At 38.1% G+C, this 25,203-nt stretch overlaps 1 protein-coding gene across 1 annotated transcript; it reads right to left on the reverse strand.

The window, feature by feature from the left end:
- Nucleotides 1-4,145: 4,145 nt before the first annotated feature.
- Nucleotides 4,146-24,023, reverse strand: LOC136702578 (DBH-like monooxygenase protein 2 homolog). The gene is made up of 13 exons (XM_066677704.1): nucleotides 23,751-24,023; nucleotides 13,506-13,656; nucleotides 12,684-12,832; nucleotides 11,890-11,973; nucleotides 11,599-11,754; nucleotides 9,989-10,091; nucleotides 8,956-9,122; nucleotides 8,044-8,135; nucleotides 6,742-6,838; nucleotides 6,049-6,108; nucleotides 5,771-5,901; nucleotides 5,265-5,373; nucleotides 4,146-4,846 (listed from the first exon to the last, which is right to left on the reverse strand). The coding sequence occupies exons 1-13, from the start codon at nucleotides 24,021-24,023 to the stop codon at nucleotides 4,700-4,702; spliced, it is 1,719 nt and encodes a 572-aa protein (XP_066533801.1). The 3' UTR covers nucleotides 4,146-4,699.
- Between the last annotated feature and the right edge of the window lie 1,180 nt (nucleotides 24,024-25,203).

Below are 25,203 nucleotides of genomic sequence, written 5' to 3' on the forward strand. Positions count from 1 at the left end.
GAATGGGTATGTAGACTTACCAATAAATTGAGAGCTTTGCTTTATTGTTCAGCTCTCAGTTCACCACAACAGTCCGGTAAAGTAAATGCACTACTACAGATGCTGCACCTTACGCTGCACCTTGGTCAACCTCACGATCCCTCTTCCCATGAACCATGAACAAGAACCCGAGATACTTAAACTCCTTCCCTTGAGGTAGGTTCTCACCCCCTACCTGAAGGGAGCATGATATCTTTTTCCGGGAGATAACATTGGCCTCAGACTTGGAAGAGGTGATCCGCATACGGACAGCTTCACACTTGGCTGCGAACTGCTCGCAGGAGGCCTACGTGCGAAGAAGCCTGAAGAACAGCATTGTCCATAAACAGCAGAGATGCCACCTCCTGAACCCTCTTGACAGAAGCCTTCCTGTCCCAGGCTATGCCTTGCCACCCTGTTCATGAACATCAAGAACAGGAGTGGAGACAAGGCACAGCCCTGATGCGAACACAACTCAAACTCTGAGAGTACTAGGACCGCTGAAGCGATCCTGACACCCCATACTCACAAAGCACCTCCCACAGGATCTCTCAGGGAACACGGTCATATGCCTTCTCCAAATCCACAAAGCATGTGTAGAGTAGAGTAGCAAATTCCCACGCCCCCTCAATCATCTGTGAAAAAGTAAAGAGTTGGTCCATAGGAGGCATTTCTCTTGGGTTTAGGAGTTCCTCAAAGTGCTACTTCCAATGCCCAACAATACGCTCAGTTGAGTTTAGAGTTTCACCATCCTTACTGAGCACAGCTTGTACAGTGTCCCTGCTCTCCCTCCTGAGCTGTCGGAGTGTTTTCCAGAACCTCTTTGAGGCCTCCTGGAAGTCATTCTCCATGGCCTCTCCCAACTCTTCCCATGCTCTGGATTTTGCTTCTGCAACTGCCACAGCTGCAGCCTTTTTCGCCTGCCACTACCCATCTGCGGAATCGGAAGTACCCTGAGCCAGCCAAGTTTGAAAAGCCTCCTTCTTTTGCTTGACAGCGTCCCTCTGTCCTGGTGTCCACCAACACGTTCTTGGGTTGCCACCATAACAGGCACCGTCAAGCTCTTGACCACAGCTATATGCAGCTAAATACATCTGGACAGAGACCTCTGCCAGCTTTTCCCAGCACACCCTCACTATACATTTGGGCCTACCAGGTCTGTCCAGCAGCTTTCCCTGCCATCGGATCCAACTCAACAATGGTGATCAGTTGACAGCTCAGCCCATCTTTTTACCCGAGTGTCGAAAACATATGGCCTCAGATCAAAGGACATGACCACAAGGTCGATCATTGACCTTTGGCCCAAGGTGCTTTGGTACCAAGTACACTTATGAACCACCTTGTGTTCAAACATGATGTTCTTTATGGATAAACCATGACTAGCACAGAGGTCCAATAACATCACACCACTCAGGTTCAGATAAGGCAGGCCGTTCCTCCCAGTCATTCTTCTCCAGGTTTCTCAGTCATTCCCAATGTGAGCTCCCTCTGTCTCCTTCCCCAGCAATGAGGTTACATTCCATGTGCCAAAAATCAGTTTCTACTGCCCAATGGGCATTGCACCTCACACCTATTCTGGATCTTGTGGGTGGTGAGCCCACATGATCCTCCAACGTGGCCTATACAGGCTGAGCCCGGACGGGTCACTTGGGCTGCCCGGCCACCAGGCGCTCGCTGTCGGATACCACTCCCAGGCCTTGCTCCAAGTTTAGGTCCTGGTAACCCTCTCGCGGGCAGGGTACACTTAGTTTTAAATGTTGTACTCATAGGTATGCGTTTTGGAAGGTGTTTGTTTAGATCTTCGTCCAGACCTCTTTGCCATTGAAAACCCTACTGGGAGCTAAAATCTCCCAAAGACATAGGTCTGAAAGTCATTAAACCACACAAGCCCATCCGCCATGACAAGGCCCTGATTCAGGAAGGGAATGGTATTGTTAATTTTATGAAGTTTGCGATGCTTTTACTCCACATTCTTACAGTAAAAATGAATGAATATTATATAATATGAGTACCTGAGAACATGGAGTGGTTTGATAACAGTTTGATTTAACCCTTTAATAGGACTCAAAATTTGCCATATGTAAATTAAACATCATTTTTATAAAATTTGAAATAATATTACTCCAAATTCCTACAGTAAAAATGTATGAAACTTATACCCCAAGTACCTGAGAACATGTTCTTCAAGGCTGCAGTGGAGTGGTCTTGTAACAGTTTGATTTAACCCTTTAACAGCACTCACAATTTGCCATATATGCAAATTAAACATTTTTATTAGTTTTGAAATAATATTACTCCAAATTCCTACAGTAAAAATGTATGAAAAGTATACCATAAGTAACGGAGAACATGTTCTTCAAGGCTGCAGTGGAATGGTTTGGTAACAGTTTGATTTAACCCTTTAACAGCACTCACAATTTTGCAACATGTGCAAATTAAACATGATTTTTTCCAAATTCTTACAGTAAAAATGTATGAAAAATATAATCTGGGTTCCTGAGAACATGCTCTTCAAGACTGCTGTGAAGTGGTCTGGTAACAGTTTGATTTAACCCTTTAATAGTACTCAAAATTGGCCATATGTAAATTAAACACAATTTGTATGAGTTTTAAATAATATTACTCCAAAATCCCACAGTAAAAATGTATAGAAATTATACCCTGAGTACCTGGGAACATGCTTCTCAAGACTGCAGTGGAGTGATCTGGTAACAGTTTAACCACTTTATAGAATTTAATAACAGTTTTTTCATGCCTATTACTCCTAATTCTTACAGTAAATAGACAAATATTATACCCTGTGTACATGAGGATATGTTTTTCAACACAACAGTGGGATTTTCTGGTAATAATTTGATTTTTAATTTTAGTCTCAGGGAAACTGAATTCTCTCCATTTTATGGAGCTTTCTGGACTTTTTAAGGGTTGCAAACCGTTCTTTCAGCCAATCAGGCCTGTTTTTAATATTAACTGTAGTGAATTATGCGGAATTATGTTTTAAATTCCATTTCTTATGAATTTTCAATATCTGCGCTTTTCTGCGAGTCTGAGCTTTTCCTCTCGCTCTCACACGTTCTACCGTAAAGCGCGATGTAGACGCGCACAGGAAATCCTAGTGTAGATGGCGTGACCGCGGTTAAAGGTGCACTAGGCAAATTTATCTGCATTATAACTAGCCCGAATTAACACTTTTATATGAAGAATATAATCGAAAATTGTTTTAACAATTAAATCAGCACAATGGTGTTCTGTGCCTGAGGAAATATACACTCCTGAACAGAGTGGCTGTCTGTTGTTGTGCTTCACCTGGTGGACCACTGGAGCCCACCTTGACCAATGCACTACTGCATTCAGCAGGATTTGGGATGCAACAGCAACAACCACAGTCAGGAACTTCAGGGAAATTACATAGTGCACTTTTAAACCAGTTGTTGACATCAAGAATACTTTTCTTGTTTTTGGAAGAAAAAACAATATATTAAATAAAAAAAGACAAAAAATTGCTTCTTAAAAATATATATTTTTATTGTAATCATCTGAGATCATTTAATTCCTTCTAACAGTCTTTTTGAAATTCATTAAAGAAATAACTTAAAGATCAATATATTCATTGTCTTAATTTGGAACAAAAACTAAAGTGACAATCACTACATGACCAAAGCCTTTTAGGCCTTTTCCAATCGAAAGCTGTCTGTGAACAGAAAGGTATTCAAGGACATTTGTCACTCCTCTGCAGCTTTTAATCTTCACAGAAAATTTCTGTGAAGATCTGATTGCATTTATCCACAAGAGCATTGTTGATTTCAGGTATTGCTGTTGGATGAATAGGTCTGGAATAAAAACACCACTCCAACTCATCCAAAAGCTTTGTACTGATCTCTGTCACTCCAGAGAACACAGTCCCACTGTTCCATAGCTCACTGCTGGGTGGTTTTATTCTCTTCTAGCCCATGCTGGGCTTTGAGCACATGTGCTCATGAGTTGGCAATACCTTTCCATGGACACTGTGCAAACTGTATGTGCAGCTGCTGAGTTCAGTATCTGAACTGACATGTGTGTGTGTGTGTATATATATATATATATATATATATATATATATGGACATATTGAAAGTGCCATGCCAAGAAATCACATACTGCTGTTGATCAGTCACATGAACAAAGGAAAAGTCACTTAATCACAAAAATCAGTATAACATATTTAAGGAAGTGAATTATATGTTTAAAATCTTTCTATAAACTGCAACTTACATGAATCAAAGAACGAAGAAATAAACATTTAACATTGGATTATTATAGAAGCTCTAATGCAGGGGTGCACAACTCCAGTCCTGGAGGCACTGTATCCAGCTAAGTTTGGTGATTCCTTCTCTCTCTCACACACACACCTGATTCAACTCACCTGTTAATTGCCAGGTTTTGGAGGTATGTTCTTGCAGAGGAATCACCAAACCTTTCTGAATACCGCCCCTCCAGGACTGGAGTTGTTCACCCCTGCTCTAATGCATGAAGACCACTAGGTGGCATTATAAAAAAGATGCATTACTGATAACCAATCGGTCTCATCGTTATTGCAGTCTGAGCAAAATATGCAAAGAAAAAAAAAGTTTAGGTAATCAAGTATTCACTGGAATATCTCTTGTCTTGTGGTTGGATTCCCTCTGCTGCTCGTGTTGTGAATGTTATGGCAGACTCAGTGATGCTAAGATCCAGAGGAGCAGCACTAACCCCACTGCAGGTCTCAGGATGTCAACTTTGTTTCTGGTACAGCTCACAGTGGTGGTGGTGTTGAGTTCAGGAATCAGATCCATGTGTACAGATATGTTGTTCTGGGGGGGAAAGTGAAACCAGCATTTACTCAAGAGTGGACACATAGGTGTTTTTTAGGCCCATTTCCCATAAAAGCCAGGCAAGGCCTAACCTGAAAGACAATAGGTTTTTTACAATCGAACACAATTGGTTCTAGTGTAAGACTAAGTTTAATCCATGTTTGAGAAGATGGCCATATGTTAAAAACCTTTAACCAACAAGCAGCGAAGTGAGGCAGGAAATTATAACACAATAACAAATAGAGATGTGTCATTTTCTTTAGACAGCAGCAACATATAGTAATTATAATATCTTTACTGATTACACAGTTAAACTTGATTGAATTGAATGCGTGAGAAATGCAGCAGAAAAATGAGAATATAAACATTAAACTGAACATCAGAACTCTGCTGCAGCAGAAACATGTTCACTACACACCGCTATGTTTACCACTCCGGTGTACTGCTGAACCTTCATCAGGGTCTGCTCATACGCCTTCACTGACTTCTTATCCCAGCTCTTAGTCATCATTAGTTTCTTCCATTCACTGTAAAAAAAGTATAAAAATACAGTTTAAGAAGTAGTGGTTTATTAAGAGTCTGAAGACAGAGTGTGATCATGTTGTTAATATAGTCATATGTTTAAAAAGGTCACAGGTTTAAAAATACAGTCCGTTATCATGGCTATTTTTATTTTCTATTAAAAAGGAAACATATTGACATGGAACATGAAACATTTTTCTTTCATCTTCATTTCATTTTGCAGCATTACTATTGGTCCATTCTCAACGAACACAATGTGAAACAATCGTTTACATTTATGTGAATATATATTTTTTGGTTTTGTCCCAGCACTGACAGTATGCTAGAGATGCAGCAGACAAAGGTTAAAACATGTATAAATTATACTTTCTCTAGAAGAATGTCAAATGTTAAGTGAATTACTCTTCATTAGCTGCTCTCATTTCCCGCCTGAGGGCCTGGGTGTCAGGGAAACTAACACAACTGGTGAGAGACATGGCTGGGTAATAGAAGAGGAAGGCCAGACACATCTCATCGGTAGTGGAGAACCCCCCCTGTGGGCAGAATATAAAAAAAATAGAAATCTGAAGAATGTATATTTTAGAGTTAGTGGCCGACTTGCGTCTTCCATCCATTTCGAATTGGTTCAGATTTCAAGAAGGAAAATTAAAATACATTTTAATTGATGTAAAGTGACAAACCCAAGTGAGACCTGCACGATCCTCAGTGTTGTATGTGCACTGCACCAGGAGCTTGTCACCCTGCAGGAAGAGAACTAAGTTAAATTCAGTCTAAAAACAGAAACTAAAATAACAGGGCATTTTTACATGTGGATTGCTGACTGTGTGTGGTACTGGGTAAAAGTCAGAAACCACCATTTTCATTAAAAACAGCCTTTAAACAATCCACTAGCAGAAGGAAGGGAACAGCCAAGACAATAGACGTAAAAACATTCCTGAAACAGGAGCTTCCAAAACCAAAATAAGAAAATTATTAAATTATATTAAAACAAAATAGGACTCATAACGATTATCACTGTCAGATAAAAAGCACTTAAAGCTGTCAATTCCCTCAGCCTCTGAGGCAGAGTCGAAGATATCACAACAGGCCTCGCTCTCTCCTTGTCACTCAGCACGATCCCGGACACCTGTGGATGTGTGAGCTGACATAACAGAACTAGGAAATTAATATTTTCCATCAAGCGTGTTGATCTCTCCGGTGTCCATGAGTTTGAACAGAGCAGAGCAGCTTCACATATCTCAGAGGAAACATGTGCTTGTCTCACTCTCAGTTTAGATGATGATGGTGTGTGGTGGAGTCTGCCTAACAAGCCACACCCACAGTGACTAAGATGGTGATTAAGAAATCCACAGATGTTCCTAGTAGAGACCTACCAGCTGAACCGTCTTGGTTTTACCCAGGTTCGTAATCTGCTGAAACTCAAAGTTGTAGTTTTCATCCTTAGATAAGAAATCAATCTGGGTTCCATTCCTAAGGGAGAGAAAAGCAGATAACATGAAAACATGAGCACAACGGCCAACAGATTCTGATTGGCTCTACATTTTTTAATTTGTTTTCTTCATTCACACAGCAGAAACCTCAAGGAGTGGAGCAGATTTATTTTGGCAGTGTTTTTGTGAGGAAAGGTCAACACCACCGCAAACAACATGAAAAAATGGACAAGAATTTAAAGACATGGGGAAAAAATCTCTTTTCTGAGCACATTAGTGCATTAATTGGGGATCTTGAGCTCCTACCAGCAAACAAATTATATAGTACAAAACAAACAAACTGAAATAAAACAACACAAGTTTAACAAACCCAACAAGCGCTGAGAGATAAAGTGTACTGAATAATTATTTAGAAAACGAGAACAAAGAAAAAAACAAACTGTGAAATAAAACAACACATGTTTTAACAGAGCCTAATAAACCCAATAAGCGCAGAGAGATAAAGTGTACTGATTAAATATTGAGAAAAACGAGAACAGAGAGAAAGAAAACAAAATGGCTAAAAACCAGAGTTTCTCGCTCCTCACTCCTGGGCTCTTGCTCTGAACAGTACTGTGGCTCATTCTCATTTAAACAAACAGGCGATGAAACCAGTCCTGAACAGGGCTGTTCAGACAGGGGGAGGAACACTGCTGTGGTGTTTGATCCTTGTGATGTTTTGACTAAAGCATGTCACAGATGTTTCATTAAGACCCTAGAGTCTCCGGAGTCTCCATGTTCATTTGTAGAAAAGGAGTACAATACTGTACAGTCAGCCATGGACTTTTGAAATCATTGTGTTTTCACATCTGACCATTATTTCCTGTGGTGTTAACAGACTATGTATTAATTGTTTTGAAGTGTCCCTGGGCTCAGTCAGAGAATGGAAAATATCAGACATTCCCTCAGTACAAAATCATCAGGTTTCTGATGTTTCCTTTTTTCCCCACAGGAAACGTCTTCACTCCTGAATAAATCTTATTCCCAGGTGACCTGGCGATACACACTGACCAGTACACCATGGGAATTTTATTAGAAAGACCTGCCATACAGGTTTACTAATGCTTCCAAACCGATGTGGCAAGATAACTACCTTAAAGTCTGCACCACCCCCTTTTTGTTTCCTTCAATGTGTTCAATGCAGAAAACAAACAAATATTGACCAGCAGTCAATCACAGTCCTTGAAGCCTCTGGTATAATTTTACCTGAAGTGGCCAACTCGCACCTTCCTTCCTGCCAGATGTGTGTGTAAACTGACTGAAAAAACCTCTAGATCTTGTGCAGGCTCAGGGATGACCTGAAGAGAAAGAGGAAACATACTTTAGGACTTTTTCATCATTCACTGAAGCTGGATTCCCAATTCCCTCCTGAAAAAGCTAAGAGATTAACTTTGTGTTCACTTCTAGTCAAAACAGTCTGGACTGTGGCAGTCTAGAATGGACAGTGAGTGTAGAAACGAGGTGGTCATAAATTTAAGGTTGATCAGTGAATGGTGGGTGTGTGTGTGTGTGTGTGTGTGGGTTTTAGAGAGTGTGCATATATTTCCAAAAGTAATAGGTACCTAAGATTATTATCATTTTATAATTAATTACAATAAATGCAAAAATGTAAATACAGAAAAAGGAATTATTTTCTAAAATGTAGATGTGTGTTCAGCAAGTGTGAAGAACAAGGTTTTCAGATGTTCTTCTTGATTGTATGGATTTGTTAAACCAACAGCACACTGGATTTAAGACAATTAAGTGTTTATTAATCTGTAAAACTAGGCATTGGATGATATCCTCAGATAATACTGGACCGCCATGATGTGAGATTTGGAAAGGGTTAAACCAGCATTCATTCTAATATTCTGTGTTTTTTTTTTTTTTTGATTGTTTTTGAACAATTATATTCTTACTGCTCAGATAATTAACTTTTTAAAACTTATAAAACTTTATAGGATTTTTTTTAACAAAAAATCTGTTCCCTATGAAAACAGACATCAGCTCTGAGATGTGATGATAGGGATAACAAAGGGCTTAGTTTGTTAAAATTTGTGCTGACCAGATGTGAGTGTTTGTGTGGATGAGGGAGAGGAGTTTCAGGGAAGTCTGACTGTGTAGAAGTGCCCATTGTACCTTCTGTATTAAGCTGGTGTCACACAGGCCGTACGTGAGGAAGTCCTTGGCGTTGGGGGGCATGGCATAACCTGGAATTACTGCTAATCCAGTCATCAGAACAGCAGCATCATGCTGCCGCAGCTGAGCGGTGTAAAAAATCCTCAGACCTGAGTTATCTACACGACCTGCACAAACAGCAGAGAGGGTCTGGTCACTTTAAACTCTTTTAAATGTACTCTATATTTTTTATTAATATTACCCATGTTTTATCAGAACTTCTTCTGTCATCTCCAGGTCCACTCTGTTAGCTAAGTACCCCACCCCCATCACACCTGGGAAGAGGTGAGGGCAAGCATTGCTTCCTCTGAGACACATGAAGCAAGCCATCACCTCTTTTGAGCTACCACTAATGCAAAGTTCACAGAATAACCTTTAAAAATGAAAAAGACCAAGGCGAATGTCTTTTGTATGAAGAATGATTCCTGCCCAGCAGACTGCTTCAAAGACAGGGTGAAAATGCAGCCTGCTGCATTTTGTTCAGTAGATCGTTCAGATCTTTGGTGATTAATGGGTTGTTTTTAGGAAAACAATGCACCCTCCTAATTGGAACAATTGTGTATAAAATACATGCTTCCTTCTGTGATAGTTTATTATATTTAAAAGTTTGGGACTATCAGGTAATTATATGTTTTGTTGTCATGGGATCATTCTTTATTGTAGTTCTGATAAACAATGTTTTTAGTTGATAAACAATGAAATTAGTTGTTGATAGGTCACAGGTTCAATACTTTATAGCAGACCCAGTTTGCGGGGGGGGGTTGCTTGTTTCTTTTCCATAACAACAGTGAACAAGAATCCTTGGTTATTTAGCTCATGGCATCATTCTTTAATGAGTTTATAGCTGCAATGATGAAAAACGTGAGAGAAATTAGGTGTTGATATGCCAGGTAAAGCTGTTGCATTATGATGGGTATCGATGGAGAAAAAAAATAAACGTATCTATTAAGCCAGTAAGTTTTTTCATGTTAGCATTTGCACCTGGTTACTCTACCTGAAGCTTGATTCTGGTTGTTGTAGTGCATCTCCAGTCTGTAGAGGACGTTCATTTCTTTACCTCCAACAGGAATCCCAGCAATCTCAGGGAGTTCAAAAGCCTGGAAATGTGAAAAACCCAGAGCTTCACAGCACATTCACCAGTGTCAAATCAACTCTACACTATTAGTGTTGATGAGTGTTACTATCTTACACTTAGAGTGTTCATTTAACAATAAGAGTGTTGATTAAACACTGGTGAAGATGTGCTGTAGAATGTCTGTTCCTTCATAAAAGAAGTGCAGCAAAAATGTTATGTTTGGCATCTGAAGTTTTCTGCTTTATTCTTGTTGATGGAGTGCTTTTTAAGAATCATCACAGAGTAGACAGGAAGGGAAAACTCTCAGAGCAAGAGGAGAAATAATATGTTAAATATATATATTACCTTTCACCTATACCCAAAGACACTTTACAAATGTGCACAAACATTTGAATTAACATCAGAGAAAATTAAACAAAAAAGAAAGCATTCTTAGATATGTTTTCAGCTGGGCTTTGGAAATGGAAAGAGAGGAAAATAGTTCTGAAGTGTGGGGTCAGCAAAACTGAAAGACCTGACGCCCACAGAACAAAACCTAGACCTAGTAATGGCAGAAGACCAGATTCAAAGGACCTACGTTTGCACAAAAGCTGAACAGAGATGTAGGAGAGAGGACACATGGGTGGGAGCAAAGCCATGCAGAGCCTTAAATATCAACAGTAGGTTTTTATAACAGAAGAGTTCTGTAACTGGGAGCCAGTGAGATTTCTTACTCTTAACTAAGACTCGGGCCACAGAAATTTGAATGTACTGAAGAGGGTGAAGGTAAGCCATGAAATAGTGCATTGCAGTAATCTAACTTAGTCTAAGATTTAATGTGAGACCAAGCTGAAACTTCACCAAAAGGGGATGAGCTGACAAGAGCATCAGCAACAGCATCAGCAACAAGAGTGCAGTCTGAACAGGCAGAGTTTGACTGAATACATACAGACAAACACACATCCTGTTTTTTAATGAGTATATGAAGTTGCAGCCCATAATAACCATGTTAAAAATTTCCATGAGTTTTTTGGTATTTTTCATCAAAGTGTCCACTAAAAAGTAAGAGGAAGCTTAGGAAAGTTGTGGTAAAATGGTGTTGCATATTTACCTGAACTGCAGATTGCCTGAACGTTAAATTAAGTCAGCCTTTGTACCTGAGCCACTTCTCAGTTGAGGTAAACATCTCGTATAACTCAACTGTACTGTGCAGTGAGTTCAGATTGAGTGATATACAGATTCCCTTGGAAGCTTTTATTACCTGGATCAACTGTGTTTGATTAGGGTTAGAACTGTACTCTGTAGCTGATCACCAGAACAAGGATTAGCCACTGAATTAATGTTTAGCTGTATTTCTGTATTTCAAGATTATTGTAAAATGTATTTCCAATCACGGTGAACCCTAATGGACCTAACCTGACCTCAAACCTAGCCAACAACTAGGGCAGGCCATAGACAAAGTAAAATTATAAAACTGTTTGACTGAACTAATCTAGAACAGTAGTTTAAGTAGCCAGGATAACATTTTATTACTCAAAAGTGTCGCTTACCCCTCCGCCAACCCCCCAGGCTGCCACAATCTGGATGCAATCTGTCTGGATTTGGTCAGAGAAACAGGGCCCCTCTTTGGGTGATGTTACAGTGGGAGGACAGTGGTGAAGCACCATGTGATGGACCAAGTCGACATTCTCTATCAGAGGCTCCACCTGGAAACAATATGAAAACACTACAATCTTCTGTAATGACTTTAGCTTTGCATCTCTAAACAAAACTTCAGATCACAATCAGAGCTGCAGGGTTGTCCAGTTCATGTGAGGCCAGATGAAATGCAGTTTTCTTACACGATAGATGTGGTACTTCTGATCAAGTGCAGGGATTCTCATGATCTTGCAATGGTAAGTAGTCTCCTGGGCTGGGACAGTAAACTAAAAAAGAAGTTTTGGGACAGAGATTGTTTTTTAACACTTTTTTTCTCATTCTCTTATTTCTTTCTTGAAATGTGTGCTCACTGGGATGATAAAATGGCTATATTCTATATATTTTCATAGTAGATACCATGATTCCTGTTTCTATCATCACTCTAAAGAAACTTATTGACAGCTCAAACAATGAATTATGCTGAATATTTAAAAAACATTATAGAATTCCTAATGAACACTTTGTAATTTTGTTATGTGTGAAACTTTACTCAATTGTTGAGTCCTTGTGGGTGTAGTTTGAAATGTATTGTCTATGTGTGCTTAAGTATATTTAAAGATAGGGTTATTTTTCTTTCATAGATTATGTGAAGAGTTCAGATTTCTTTGGAAATCTTCTTTTCCAGGGAGTTTCTAAGTACCAGATTAAAACACCAAAGATGTGTGTATTAAAGAAGCCTCTTAATTTAAATGAAATCCTTATTAAATGTAAAATTTGAAACTAATATTAGGAATGCTACTTTGTGTAGTTTTTTGTGAAGTGTGTAAAAACAATCAACAATAAATGAACGATTGTACTTCTGTAAATATGCACCCATTTCCTCCCACAGTCCAAACACATTTTTGTAGAGGGATTGGCTCTGTGAATCTGCCCATAGCTGTGAGTGACTGTGAGAGTGTGTGATGCCCTTTGAACTAATGAACTAATTCAGCCTTACGTTGGTCATGGTCAGGTCAAAGTATCTGCTGTCCGGCAGACTGGCCTTGGGCATGAACTTCAGCAGGTTCACCTCCTTGGTGCCCCTCTGGCTCCCGTGGTAGGTGAAGTCATCAGTCTTTCCATAGGCGTAAATCAGCTTCACTGCCACTTCCTTATAAAAGAGAGATGTTTTGTTTTTTTGTGGTTTTTTTTTTTTTTTTTTTGATGCAATATGTAGATACTGTTTAAATTTTAACATGGAGGCACAATACATGGTGGCCATTTGGAACTAGGGTTATTTAAATATATCAGGGTTGGCCAATGTGGGCATGTGTAAACAAATATAAGGGAACTGCACAGGCAGTACCCTCCTCCTAGCTTTATTGTTAGTGTTGTGTTAGAAGTTTGAAAAGAAGTCTGATTTCACGTGAGAAAGCAACATTTAGCCTTCACAAGTAGAATTAGCACCTACTACAAAGGTAATGATAAAAAATTGTATTAAATTATTATAATATTTTTAATAAATATTATTGAATGTTCAGAATGTATGTCTTTTAGGGAGAAAAGGTGTTTAATGTAATGGAACAAACACACAGTGTACAGTGTAGAGTTACTGTCCACCTCAGGGCTCCCTGCAGAAAATAGAGCTCTCTCTGTATGAGACCTATCTACAGGAGTGAAATCACCTGAAACACACACACCTGCCGATCCACAGGGGCTTAAAGTCCTGTTTTTTGTTCTTTTCTGTGACAGTACCACAGCCATTTCTGAGGCTGATACAGATGAGGCAGCAGCAGAATCTGAAGATGAACTGAGTGTTGTGAAATGACTGTGTGTTTACTCACAGTGATGGGGTAATCGTTCTCATCACAGGCACTGATTGACCTCTGGAACTTCATCACTGTTTGTCCATCTGTTTCAGTCAGAGAGAGCAGTCCATAATCCTGTTGCTCGTCCTCTAGAGGCAGGGAATTCCCCACCGAATGTCTGTCCTTCACAAAACACACACAGGATGCTCAGTACAGAGCTACATTTACGGCACATTTTACTATTTCACGTCTTTAAATGTACATATTTATGTGTTATCAGAAATTCCACAACAAACTGAGATGGTCACCAGTCCTGACGAGCTCTGTGTGGGGTGTCATAATCAGCACTGTTTTTATAAATGCCGTTAACATGTTTTTGTAGTTTGAGTCGTTGACTTGCACTATTCCTCACCGTGTAACTGTGCACCACATTGCTCTGCTCACTGTGTGGCCATTCCTCCGATGTACCATTCTGCTCTCCGCTTTGTTACAAATGCTCACTTCAGAACTCATCACTGTTCAGTTTTCACTCTGGTTAACTGGTTGTTGTTACACACGTGTCGCAGTGTACACTCGCTCACACTCATTTACAAAACACTGCTTAGTCAGTCACCACCTTGCATATAGTACAAAACCTGTTGCAATCAGTATCTGTTACTTACAACAACAGGTTCTCTACTACCATCCAACTGAAAACCCCCCAAACAAACACCACTTTGGGCTCCTCATCTTTTCAGTCATCTGCTGCTAAAGATTGGAATACGCTTCATATAACTCTGAAATTGGAGGCTTTTATTCATTCATTCATTTACTCACTCATTATCTGTAACCGCTGTAGTGGATATGATGAATGTGTATTAATTTCTAATAAGAAATTTTGACTTTCTGAAGATGTGATTTTAAATACCCAAGCTTTCGCTAGTTTTCAGAGACATCTCTAACCAAGATCGTAAGGTGAGATAAAACCCCCTCCAAAGACCCTTTTTTATGACTTAAGGACCCTCAGGGTCAAGAAAAGAATGCAGAGAGACACAGAGACTCAATCTTGATTGAAACTCACAATGCCCAAAAGGACACCTTTTTAAAGACTGTTAACTCTAAAAGACTCAAACATCCCAAAGTTCTTACATGGAAAACAAGTTGTATATGGGCACAACTGTTTGAAATTAACCCCGTTTTGACAATCAAAATAGGTGGAATTAATTTACATGTGTTTAAAGTCATTTTTCCACATACTATGTGTTTAGTTGGTTAATTATTATATAGAACATGGTTGTCTTTTTCTTAATGATATTACTTTGTGTTAACATATAATCTTTTATATTGCAAAGTATGATTCAGAATCCTGGGATAGTCACTCACCAGGGATGGTCAAGTCTTTGTCTTGTCAAGTGTCATAAATTCTATGTGATGTCACTCCCAAGGTACAGGAAACAGCCAAAAAGGGAGCAAGAAAAGCTCCAATTCTCCCTCATTGAGGACGAATCAGGTATTCGGGCGGGTTTTCTAAACTCTGTTTAAAACCCTGTGGCGCCAAATGACAAGAGCTTTTTTTTTAGCTTTTTGAGCTTTTAAGCTTTTTAGGCTTCTTCCTCTTTTTCTCCGATGTTCGACTCTTCACTTCAAGGCTCCAGATACTCTATGACCTGAGTTTTGGAAATGACTCTGCAGGCGTCAGACTCATGGCTTTATTAAACAGTCTTGGACCTTTAAAGCATGGTCCAGATAGAAACTATAGATTAAGAAAAGCTATAGTTTAACCCTAGCAAAATTTCAATGCCACACCCAGAGCATGAAGGAAACCTTAGACCTCTGACCCTCAAAACGACAACAACGCCACGAAGAGGACGGCTGCACGCACCCTCAGAATGACCTTCTGAGATGAGGAAACCTGCCCAGGAGAGACCTGCATGGACGTGTCTCTCTCTCACAAGGCGGCAGATCAGCGACGACGAAGAATCCCCACAGAGACCTTCAGAACACCACCAGCTCAGACAGCTGCGTCTGAAAGCCTCGGGAGAAAATGAACACCCGCGGCTGTAAACTACATGGCCCATGTCGGCAATACTCCAGGAAGTCGTGCCGGAAGGCACCGTCAGCAACATGCTCCCTGTCCATCTCAGGATACGTAATGTCACATGGTCTCATGTCTTTCATGGCTCATGGGTTGGTACTGAAAGTTTGCTGGGATAAACAATAGCCTTTCTTAGACCTTACGGTAATAATTATCATAGAGAAATTCCCTCATATATTAATCTCCCTGTTCCCTCATATATCGCTGTAATCCACTTTATTATATGAATGTCTAATTAGTATTCATTATTTGATATTACAATTAATAAACCAGTTGTGTGATAAAACCTATCCTTGGTTATTTGTTTGTGTGTGCACCTTTCTTGTATGGAATTATAACTTCTAGTTCAGATTCCATTTCATACTCATGAACCCACGGCGGGTCAATGAGCATAATTCATTAATAATAGTTAATTCTAGCTAATTCTGCTGTATGATATGTGAAGATGACCTACTTGTCTAAGCTAAAATTAAGACAGGTAAGGACACTACATATTAGTTAATGGCTCCCAAACATAGAGCTTAGCAAAATTAATTAAATAATTAATTATTAATAAAATAATAATTAATTATCATTGACTCCGCTATGTAGTGCAAATGCCACCGCAACGTGTGCATACTATTTCCACTACACCGCTTATCCAGTTCAGGGTCGTGGTGGGTCCAGAGCCTACCTGGAATCATTGGGCGCAAGGCAGGAACCCACCCTGGAGGAGGCGCCAGTCCTTCACAGGGCAGAACAAACACACACATTTACTCACAACCATGGACACTGGCCAGTCCACCTACCAACGTGTGTTTTTTTGGAGCGTGGGAGGAAACCGGAGCACAGGGAGGAAACCCACGTGAACACACAACTTAATTCCTATTTCAAAATTTAAGAACTGCATTAGAAATATTTTTACTGGACTTCCGGTGATGGTAGCCAATGTGTAAGGTGTGTGAAGCACCACTCTGTTGCTAATCCTGAAAACTACTTCTGAAAGTCTTGGTTCTGCAAAATAAGCAGTAATTTGCTCCAGGGTACAGAGTAAGAGTAATGATGTCTTCTAATAAGACAAGCAAAGAGAAACGAAGAACAACGAAACAATCAAAACTAACACATTTCGGTGCTAGCGGTGTGGCTGAACAGGCTAGCAACAATATGGATGAGGGGGCCGGGAAAACAACTGTGCTTGACTGTGCTGAAGTGAGCTCCATACTGGCGGAAACTGACACCCTCAAAACTGAGTTTTCCTCCAAATTGGATGGAACCATAGCAGACCTCGCAGAAACTAGAAAGGAGATAACAGACTGTACAGAGCGAGTAGTTCAAACCGCGTTACGAATTTCAATGGCTGAAGATGAGGTGGTTAGACTAAAGGCTACGGTACAAGCTCTGGAGTCAAAGAATAAAACACTGGAGGGAAAATCTTTAGACCTAGAAACAAGGTCACAACAGTATAACCTGAGGCTGGTAAACTAACATGAATGTGTAGAGGGAACTGACATGTGCTTATTTATGGAAAACTGGATACAAGAGGTGTTGGTGGTTGTTGGTGTTTCCAGCCAAATTGTTCTGGAAAGAGCACACCAGGTCGGGCTGAAGAGGGATACTAAAGCTCCGCTGAGAATGCTCATAATGAAGTTCTTGAACTACAGGGACAAACTCAAAGTCATCCACGCTGCCTGGGCTAAGAAGGTCATCTTCTACAAGAACCAACAAGTGAGATTTTTTTCAGATCTAGCTGGGGGAATCCACAAACAGCAGCAGGAGTATGGCCATGTTCACCAGTGATTGTACCGGCAAAGCTTTTGGTGACATATAAAGAAGAAACTCGCATCTGACACTCCGACAGAGGCACAATAATTCATTGTGAAGATCAGAAGCAAAACAAGTGAGAGCTAATTGGGATCCTAAGTAGCGGCACAATGTGGATATCTACAGTAAGTCCTAGCCGGTGATTAGGGCTATTTTGTCATCAAGGGATTGTAGGTAATTGATAGATGAGACCTCATTGATGGACTTAATGACCAGTTCCCATGGGTGACATACTACATTCTCTCTATCAGAAGGATAGGAGGAACATGAACAAATCGAAATGGGTGTTTAATTTTTGATAATGTCTGCCACATAATCTGGATATTCTCTTAAGATATTCTCTTTAAAGTCCTAACTGGGGTTAACAGCCTGTTTCTTTATTCTATCATTGGCACAGCAATACGTTTTGAAAGAGAATTTAATAATTGCAGACCATTGTGTATTTTAGTTATATGAAAGCAGCACAGAGAGCTTTTTTGTTGATGTTTGCTAATTAGTTTGTGACTAGATGGAGGTTAGACTGATTCTCATAGTGAGGAACAGTGGATGGTGATAACTGGATTCAGAGCTAATGGGGGGACTCCCACAGGAAAGGGGAACTGGGGCTTATTTTCACACATGTCCAGTGTGTAGTTTGTGGGTTGTTGCTTTTAAATTTGTTATGCTCCTCAAAAGTAAAAAGATTATGTTAGTAGGTAATCCATTTTTTATGTTGATATTTTAGGTTATTAGGCCTCAAAGGGTAAAGCTTAATTTTATTCCTTGGAACTGTAGAAGTTTACCCAAACTTCAACAAATCAAACAGGTTATGAAAAGGCTGAAGGATATGGACTCTAAAATTGTATTCCTACAAGAAACACATATATTAGAAGAAGATATTATTAAAATAAGAAAGAGGTTGCAGGATAATGTATTTGTAGCACCCTTTAGGGCTGGGCGGAATAACGATATAATACCATATACCTCGGTATTTAAAAATGTTGACGGTATTTATGACACTGTGTTCTGTTCTGTTTTTAAAAGTCGGCTAAAATGTCCATGTGCATTTAAGAGAGCCACAGGGAGGGGGCACTCTAGGAGCTCAATGACTGCTGATGTCATGGTCTGAAAACAGGTGGGGGGAAAAACACAAGCCCAGTAGCTCTCTGCACTTGTAAGTTTAGCGCTGAGTTTGGGTTAAAAGAGAGAGGAAGAAAGCTATAAACACACAAAATACTCAGAAAATCCTTCACTCGACTTTGTGTTCACAGGTATATGGCTTTATCCTCCAAATATGTGTGTTTTGAGCCTCAGTTTACTGAAAAATCTGCTGTGATGTGCTATAACACAAGTGCCTGTTAGTGCCAGCTGTGCTTCTAAACAGTGTACACGGTCTTATTTCGCTTATTTTTGAATTTTTCTGTCCCTTCAGCACCAGTCGCTGAAATTTGCTCTCTCTCAGAAATGGGTTTTTATCGTCAACACATGTGTCAGTGTGCACTGTCAGGCTGCGTTTAGCTGAATTCATTCGACTTTGTGCTTACCGATATAAGGCTCAGCGCAACAGAGAACCCCCTCCCCACGGTAATACCGTATACCGCAAAAATATTTTGAGAGAGTATGACGGTATGAAAAATGTGGATACTGCCCATCCCTAGCGCCCTTTACATCTCAGGGTAGAGGAGTTATGACTCTAATTCACAAATCAGTCCCATTCCAAGTGGCGAATGTAATCAAGCATAAGATGGGCAGGGATTTTAATAATTCAAGGTTCACTTCTGTCACAAAAAAGTTTAGTGAATTTCTATGGCCTGAATCTGGATGACCCCGTTTTTGTTTTCGAAGCTATTTCTTACACTCCCTACATTTGAGGGTCAATTTGTAATAGCAGGAGATTTTAGCTGCACATTGGATCCGAGTAAGGACAGGTCCACAGTTTGTGATCAGTCCCTTAATAGATGTCGATCTGTTATTTTACGATTTATTAAAGAATTAGGTCTGTTAGATATATGGAGGGAAATAAATTTAGAAGGTAAGGCTTATTCATGTTATTCTAGTACTACCAGAACATATTCTCGCATTGATTATTTCTTGGTTTCGAATGGGTTATTTTATAAAATACAGAACTGCTTTCATGATAATACAGTAATTTCAGATCATGAACCATGTTGTTTAGTTTATGAGGATAGTAAGCTCATAAAGGACCATAAGAGCATAACTGGTTACAGGATCAGGAATTTATAAACTATGTGGGGAAACAGACACATTTTTTAAATAAATACAACACAAACATCTGCCTGCACAAAGTGGGAAGCTTTTAAAGCTTTTCTAAGGGGACACATAATAAGTTTTCAGTCTAAAAAAGCTCATCAAAAAAGAAAAGTATTTGGAAGGTAAAATTTCAGGTTTTGGAAGGTATTTTACAAGAAAATAAGCCACAATCAGAAATATAATTATTGGCCCTGAGAGCTGAGTACGAAAAGCTTTCTAGAGCAGTTGCAAAATCTCTTAAGACACCAACAGTAATAAACCAGGTAAACTTTTAGCATGGCAGGTTAAACAATTAGAAACAAGAAACTCAATTACTTCAATTATAAGTAACAACGTATCTATTATAGACCCAGTTGAAATTAAAGATGCTTTTAAAACCTTTTCTGAAAAGATGTATAATACAGAAGTTAAAACTGATCCAAAGTATATGAGTGCTTTTATGGATAGACTGGTAATACCAACCATATCAGATGAATTTAAAGAGGTTCTGGGGGCAGAAATTACCATAGAAGAAACTGAACATGTAATTGATGGTATGAAAGCAGGTAAAAAGGCAGGGCCTGATGAGTTACCAATAGATTTATATAAAAAAAAACCTAAGAGGAAATTATTAAAGCCACTAATCGAAATGTTTTTAGAAGTCTTTCAAATTAGGAATCTTCCCACTTCTATGAATGGTGCTTTGATTATATAACTTCAATAACCATCTAATAAATGCAAAAATATGAGACCTATAAGTCTGTTGAACTCAGATCTTAAAATAATATTTAAAATTTTAATAAAGCGCATTCAAAATTTAATGCCAGAAATAACTGATAGAGATCAGAATAGAGTTTTTACCAGAAGGCGGGGATTTCATAATGTTAGAAGAATACTGAATATATTAAATCAAAGAAGCCTTAGATAGAGCCTTGCTATCTTTGGATGGAGAGAAGGCCTTTAATATGGTTGAATGGCCCTATTTTTTCCATGTACTGGAAATATTTGCGTTTGGGGAAATCTTCAAAATGTGAGTACATCTAATATACAATAAGACTACAGTAGAAATCATGAAAAATAGGAATATATCATGACTGATTGTTATTAAAAGAGGATGTCGCCAAGGACGGAACCTTTTGCAATAGCTTTACGGTTACACCCGCACGTTTATGGAATCACAATAGGAGGAAGTGAATATAAGATATCTCTTTATGCTGATGATGTTATTTTGTTTATCACAAAACTAAGTAAAAAAATCCATATCAGCAATATAACTCCTTAGTCAAAATTAAAGAAGAAGCCCACCTTCTGAAGTGACTCAATTTAACATAGTAGATCAATTTACATATTTAGGAATACAAATTGTACCAAAAATAGAAAATGTAGAAAATGTATGTTAACTATGAACCCGTGATGGAAAAAAACGGATTCCATTGATAGATGGATGTCTCTACCCATCTCACTAATTGATAGAATTAATATTCTAAAAATTAATGTTCTGCCAAAATTACTTACTTTTACTTCACCACCACCTATAGATTTGTTCCAGAAAATAAAAAAATATTTGGGAGATTCATATGGAATAATAGGAGAGCAAGGTTTCGTCTCTCTTTGCTGTATTTACCATTCAACGGAGGGGGGTTAAAATTTACTATAGTATTACTGGGCTACACAACTAAAGTCCATTATGTTTTATTTTTCAACAAATGATAACCTTCACTGGACAGAAATGGAATCTCGGGGTCTAAAAGTACCTTTTCCCGTGTGTATATATATATATATATATACACAGATATATATATACACATATATATATACATATATATATATATATATATATATATATATATATATATATATATATATACTCTGATACTCTGAAAAAATTGCATAAACAAACTTGTAACCAACTGTAAAACACAGGATTCAAATATGGTACGATGTGAGAAGTTTTTTAAAAGATTCATCTGCTATGTCTCAATATAATCCAATATTGGGTAATCAGTTTTTTTCTCCAGAAAGAGCTGACACTACATTTTAAACTTGGACATCTAAAGGGCTGAGGAAAATGCAAGACATTTATCCACTAAATGGATACCTTTTATGATTTTATTCTGGCTTTTAATTTAATTGTTTCTTTTTCTGTAAAGCACTTTGAATTGCTTCTGTATGAAAGGTGCTCTATAAATAAACTTGCCTTGCCTTGCCTTGCCTAAACTCTGATAATATGATGTAATTTGAAGAACTCAGACATACATTTATTCTTGATAGAAAACAGTTCTTCAAATTCCTTCAGCTTAGAAGTTTTGTAAAAGCAAATCAAAACAATCCGCTACTTAGACCTCCACGATCTATAGTTGAAAAACTTATGATAAAAAAACCCATAGACCCAATATTTCACATTGGGGAAGACACATGTTACTAAACCTCCCAGTAGAAAGAATAACATACATGCTGAAAAACAAGCAAAGAATGTTTAAAAAATGTTGGTACCTTATGGCTTATATACAATGTTTAGATAGTATAGACACTCAATAGGAAGAAAATAATTGTTTGTTGTAAATCATACAGATTCTGTTTAAATAAACCAGTTATTATTGCAGAGAAAATGTAAAAGAAAAAGTAAGTGATATTTTAAAAAAAAATGCTGTTTGTAAATTTGTAAAATTGAGACTACGTCTAAGATGAGGATTACCATATGTTTTAAAGGAAGCTATTTTTTTCCCTCTCTTTCTTTAGTATTGTTAATGCCTTTCTTTAAAAGTTATGTTAAATATACAATCATTACTAGAGTAATGTTTAGGAATCTATAGTCATTTTGTAATTGATTTGTTTTTATAAAAAGAAAAAAAAAAAAGAGTAACTTTGAGCTGAAATAACCAGTAATCTGACCTCGTCTGGTTGTGGTCAGGCACCAGACGGGCACTGTGCCAAAGCCTGTACCAAGCATTACATGGACACAGCAAAGTAGTAAAACATTCAAGAGAAGTTACCACATTTAGCACAAACTCTGCAAGGAACAGGACTGCAGCTGTAAGAAAGCTGCTTTTTGAACGGTGGCCCTGAATCCTGCACGTGATCCAACTTTTTACTGCAGTGTCTCTACAGTGGTGTCTTCAACACTGCTCTAGACAAGTGCAGAAAAAAAGGTTGGGCACTTCAAACACAGTTTAGAGGCACAGCAGTAGGTGGCTAATGGGTAAAAGCAGTCATTTATATAAAGTTCTGTTCTGATAATTCTCATCCACTCGTCTATAAATAAATGCAGTAATTAAAAATAGTAAATCCATACTTTAGGCTCAAATATCTGCAAATAAACCAACTGCAATTAATAGTAACATGATCAGTGACATGATTAATTATTTTACTTACACACCCGTGATATATATTAACCACATAAAAGTACATGATTATACATGATATTATGCAGGTTATGTTTTGTTAATCCCTTTAAATATAGGAATAAATTCAGATTTAGTCAGATTAACACATCAACTCATCAACTCTATAAGTAAATGCAGTAATTTAAAATAGTAAATCCATACTTTAGGCTCAAATATCTGCAAATAAACCAACTGCAATTAATAGTGATAATTGCACCATGACATGATTAATTATTTTAATTACACACCCGTGATATATTTTAACCATATAAAAGTACATAATTATACATGATATTATGCAGATATTATTATGTTTTGTTAATCCCTTATAGATTTGAACTAATGAACTGATTTAGATATCTACTGAGTTAGTGTCAGGTTTTTGGGTGAAAGCTAAGTTTAAATATAGGAATAGTTTTAGATTTGGAGTCTTTTCGGCTGTATTTATATTGATTAGTTAGATCAACACAACAAGAAGAAATACATAGAGGTTAATATAAGAATTCTTATATTAGTTCCTTTATGGTTGAAAGCATGCATGTATTATACGGTTGCATGCAAAATATGGGGAGATTTGGACATTTAATTAATTTTCTAAGTGACAATAAATGCACATATTTGCTATATAAGACACATATCTCCATTTTTCCTTTAATATATATAGAATATAACTTCTGCAGAGGATGTGACTGCATAATACCAGACATAGACTTTATACACACTTGCATCCTTTTAATGATAAAAGAACTAATATTTGTTTATAAACCACATTCTGTATATGGTTCTATTACCGTAAAATATACACCATTAGGTCCCACTCCTCCCGTCACAATGTCAGCGCCGGTCATTCCTCCATTGTGGCTGAAACCAAAGCCGACCCAGCCTGTGGTCTTTACACTCAGCTCAAAGACGATCGAGTCATTTAACTGGTCAAACCCCCATCGCAGCTGGACACTGTTCCCTGGGTCCAGAAATTCCAAAAATGGGAGTGTGGGGTCCACCTCAGCCCCCCAACCACAGGACAGGGCCAAGGCCAGGGGCAGGAGAAAAGATACAGCACCCATAACTTACACTGCTTGACTATATCAGAACACACACTCTCTCTTTATTTAAGACCCTAGCTGTGGGATATTTTTCTGACACACACCCCTTTCTCACTGTCTCCACCCTTTACTCTTTACCTCTTTATCACCCCACTCTCCCGCCCCTCTCTCTTTCTTAATCAAGTTCCCATTCAGCAGGTCTTCAGCAGGTTGCTGGGAATCACTGCACTAACAAGCTATCACTAGTGGGTTATTAAAGAGGGATTCTCTGTGGCTGTAATAATGGCCAGTCCACAATGTTGGTTATTGGATTTGATCACATAACACTTCCCAGTAGTAATGAAGCAGGCTGTTACCAGGAGCTTAGTCCATGGTTATAGAACTCTGCAAAATCAGTGGCCTAAAGGTTAAAGAAGCTGGATTGGGGCACAAAGCTTGCTGGTCCTGGGCCGGCAGGGAAAAATAGGACAAAGGAGTGAAGTAACTGCATTTTCCCCAACCTCAGCATCACTGCAAGGTATCTAAGCCCCAACTGCTCTCCAGGTTCCAAGGTGGCTGTCTGCCTCTTTTAGCTGTTTGCTTATTAGCTGCCTGTATGTGAGTGTTGACAAACATGGATGGGTTAAATGCAGCTCACACAATATTATATAAATCTATACAATAATTCATACTATGTCTAATTAAATCTTTGGTCTAGTCAAATTATCTACCAGTGGAATAAATCCCTTCCATGACATAAAATAAGTTTTAAATCAAATGCAAAATAATAATAATAATAATAATAATAATAATAATAATAATAATAACAAATCTAAAACTATGATGTTTACGTGATAATGAATATATATTTCTCTTCATGGGATATTATTCCTTTCCAGAGGGGTTTTTTTTACATTCTGAGTTTATAAATATATTTATAATATAATAGATATATTTATAAATATATTTTAGATTTAAAATAATGTTTAATTCCATTAAACTATCTGCCATTAAACCAAATAATTTTCTGTAAAAAATAGCTGTACTTACATAATTTAATATTACTAGCACTAAGCTGAATAATCTTAATTTTCTTATTAATATGAAATAATGTTATAAATAATTATAACAATATATGAATAAGTAATATTTTTGCTTAATAAGATTTAGATGATTTAGATGTGTCATACTTTGTGACCGCGGTCACGCCGTCTGCACTTCG

This window comes from Hoplias malabaricus, chromosome 7 (assembly GCF_029633855.1).
Source record: "Hoplias malabaricus isolate fHopMal1 chromosome 7, fHopMal1.hap1, whole genome shotgun sequence".
In the NCBI taxonomy this organism is placed as follows: Eukaryota; Metazoa; Chordata; class Actinopteri; order Characiformes; family Erythrinidae; genus Hoplias; species Hoplias malabaricus.

Coding starts and splice junctions, on each gene's coding strand:
- LOC136702578 (XM_066677704.1), bottom strand. CDS start 24,023: ATGGGTGCTGTATCTTTTCTCCTGCCCCTGGCCTTGGCCCTGTCCTGT. Junction 5,374..5,770: donor ATGAGAGCAGCTAATGAAGA/GTAATTCACTTA, acceptor CTTTTTTTACAG/TGAATGGAAGAAACTAATGA. Junction 4,847..5,264: donor CCGGAGTGGTAAACATAGCG/GTGTGTAGTGAA, acceptor TTTCCCCCCCAG/AACAACATATCTGTACACAT.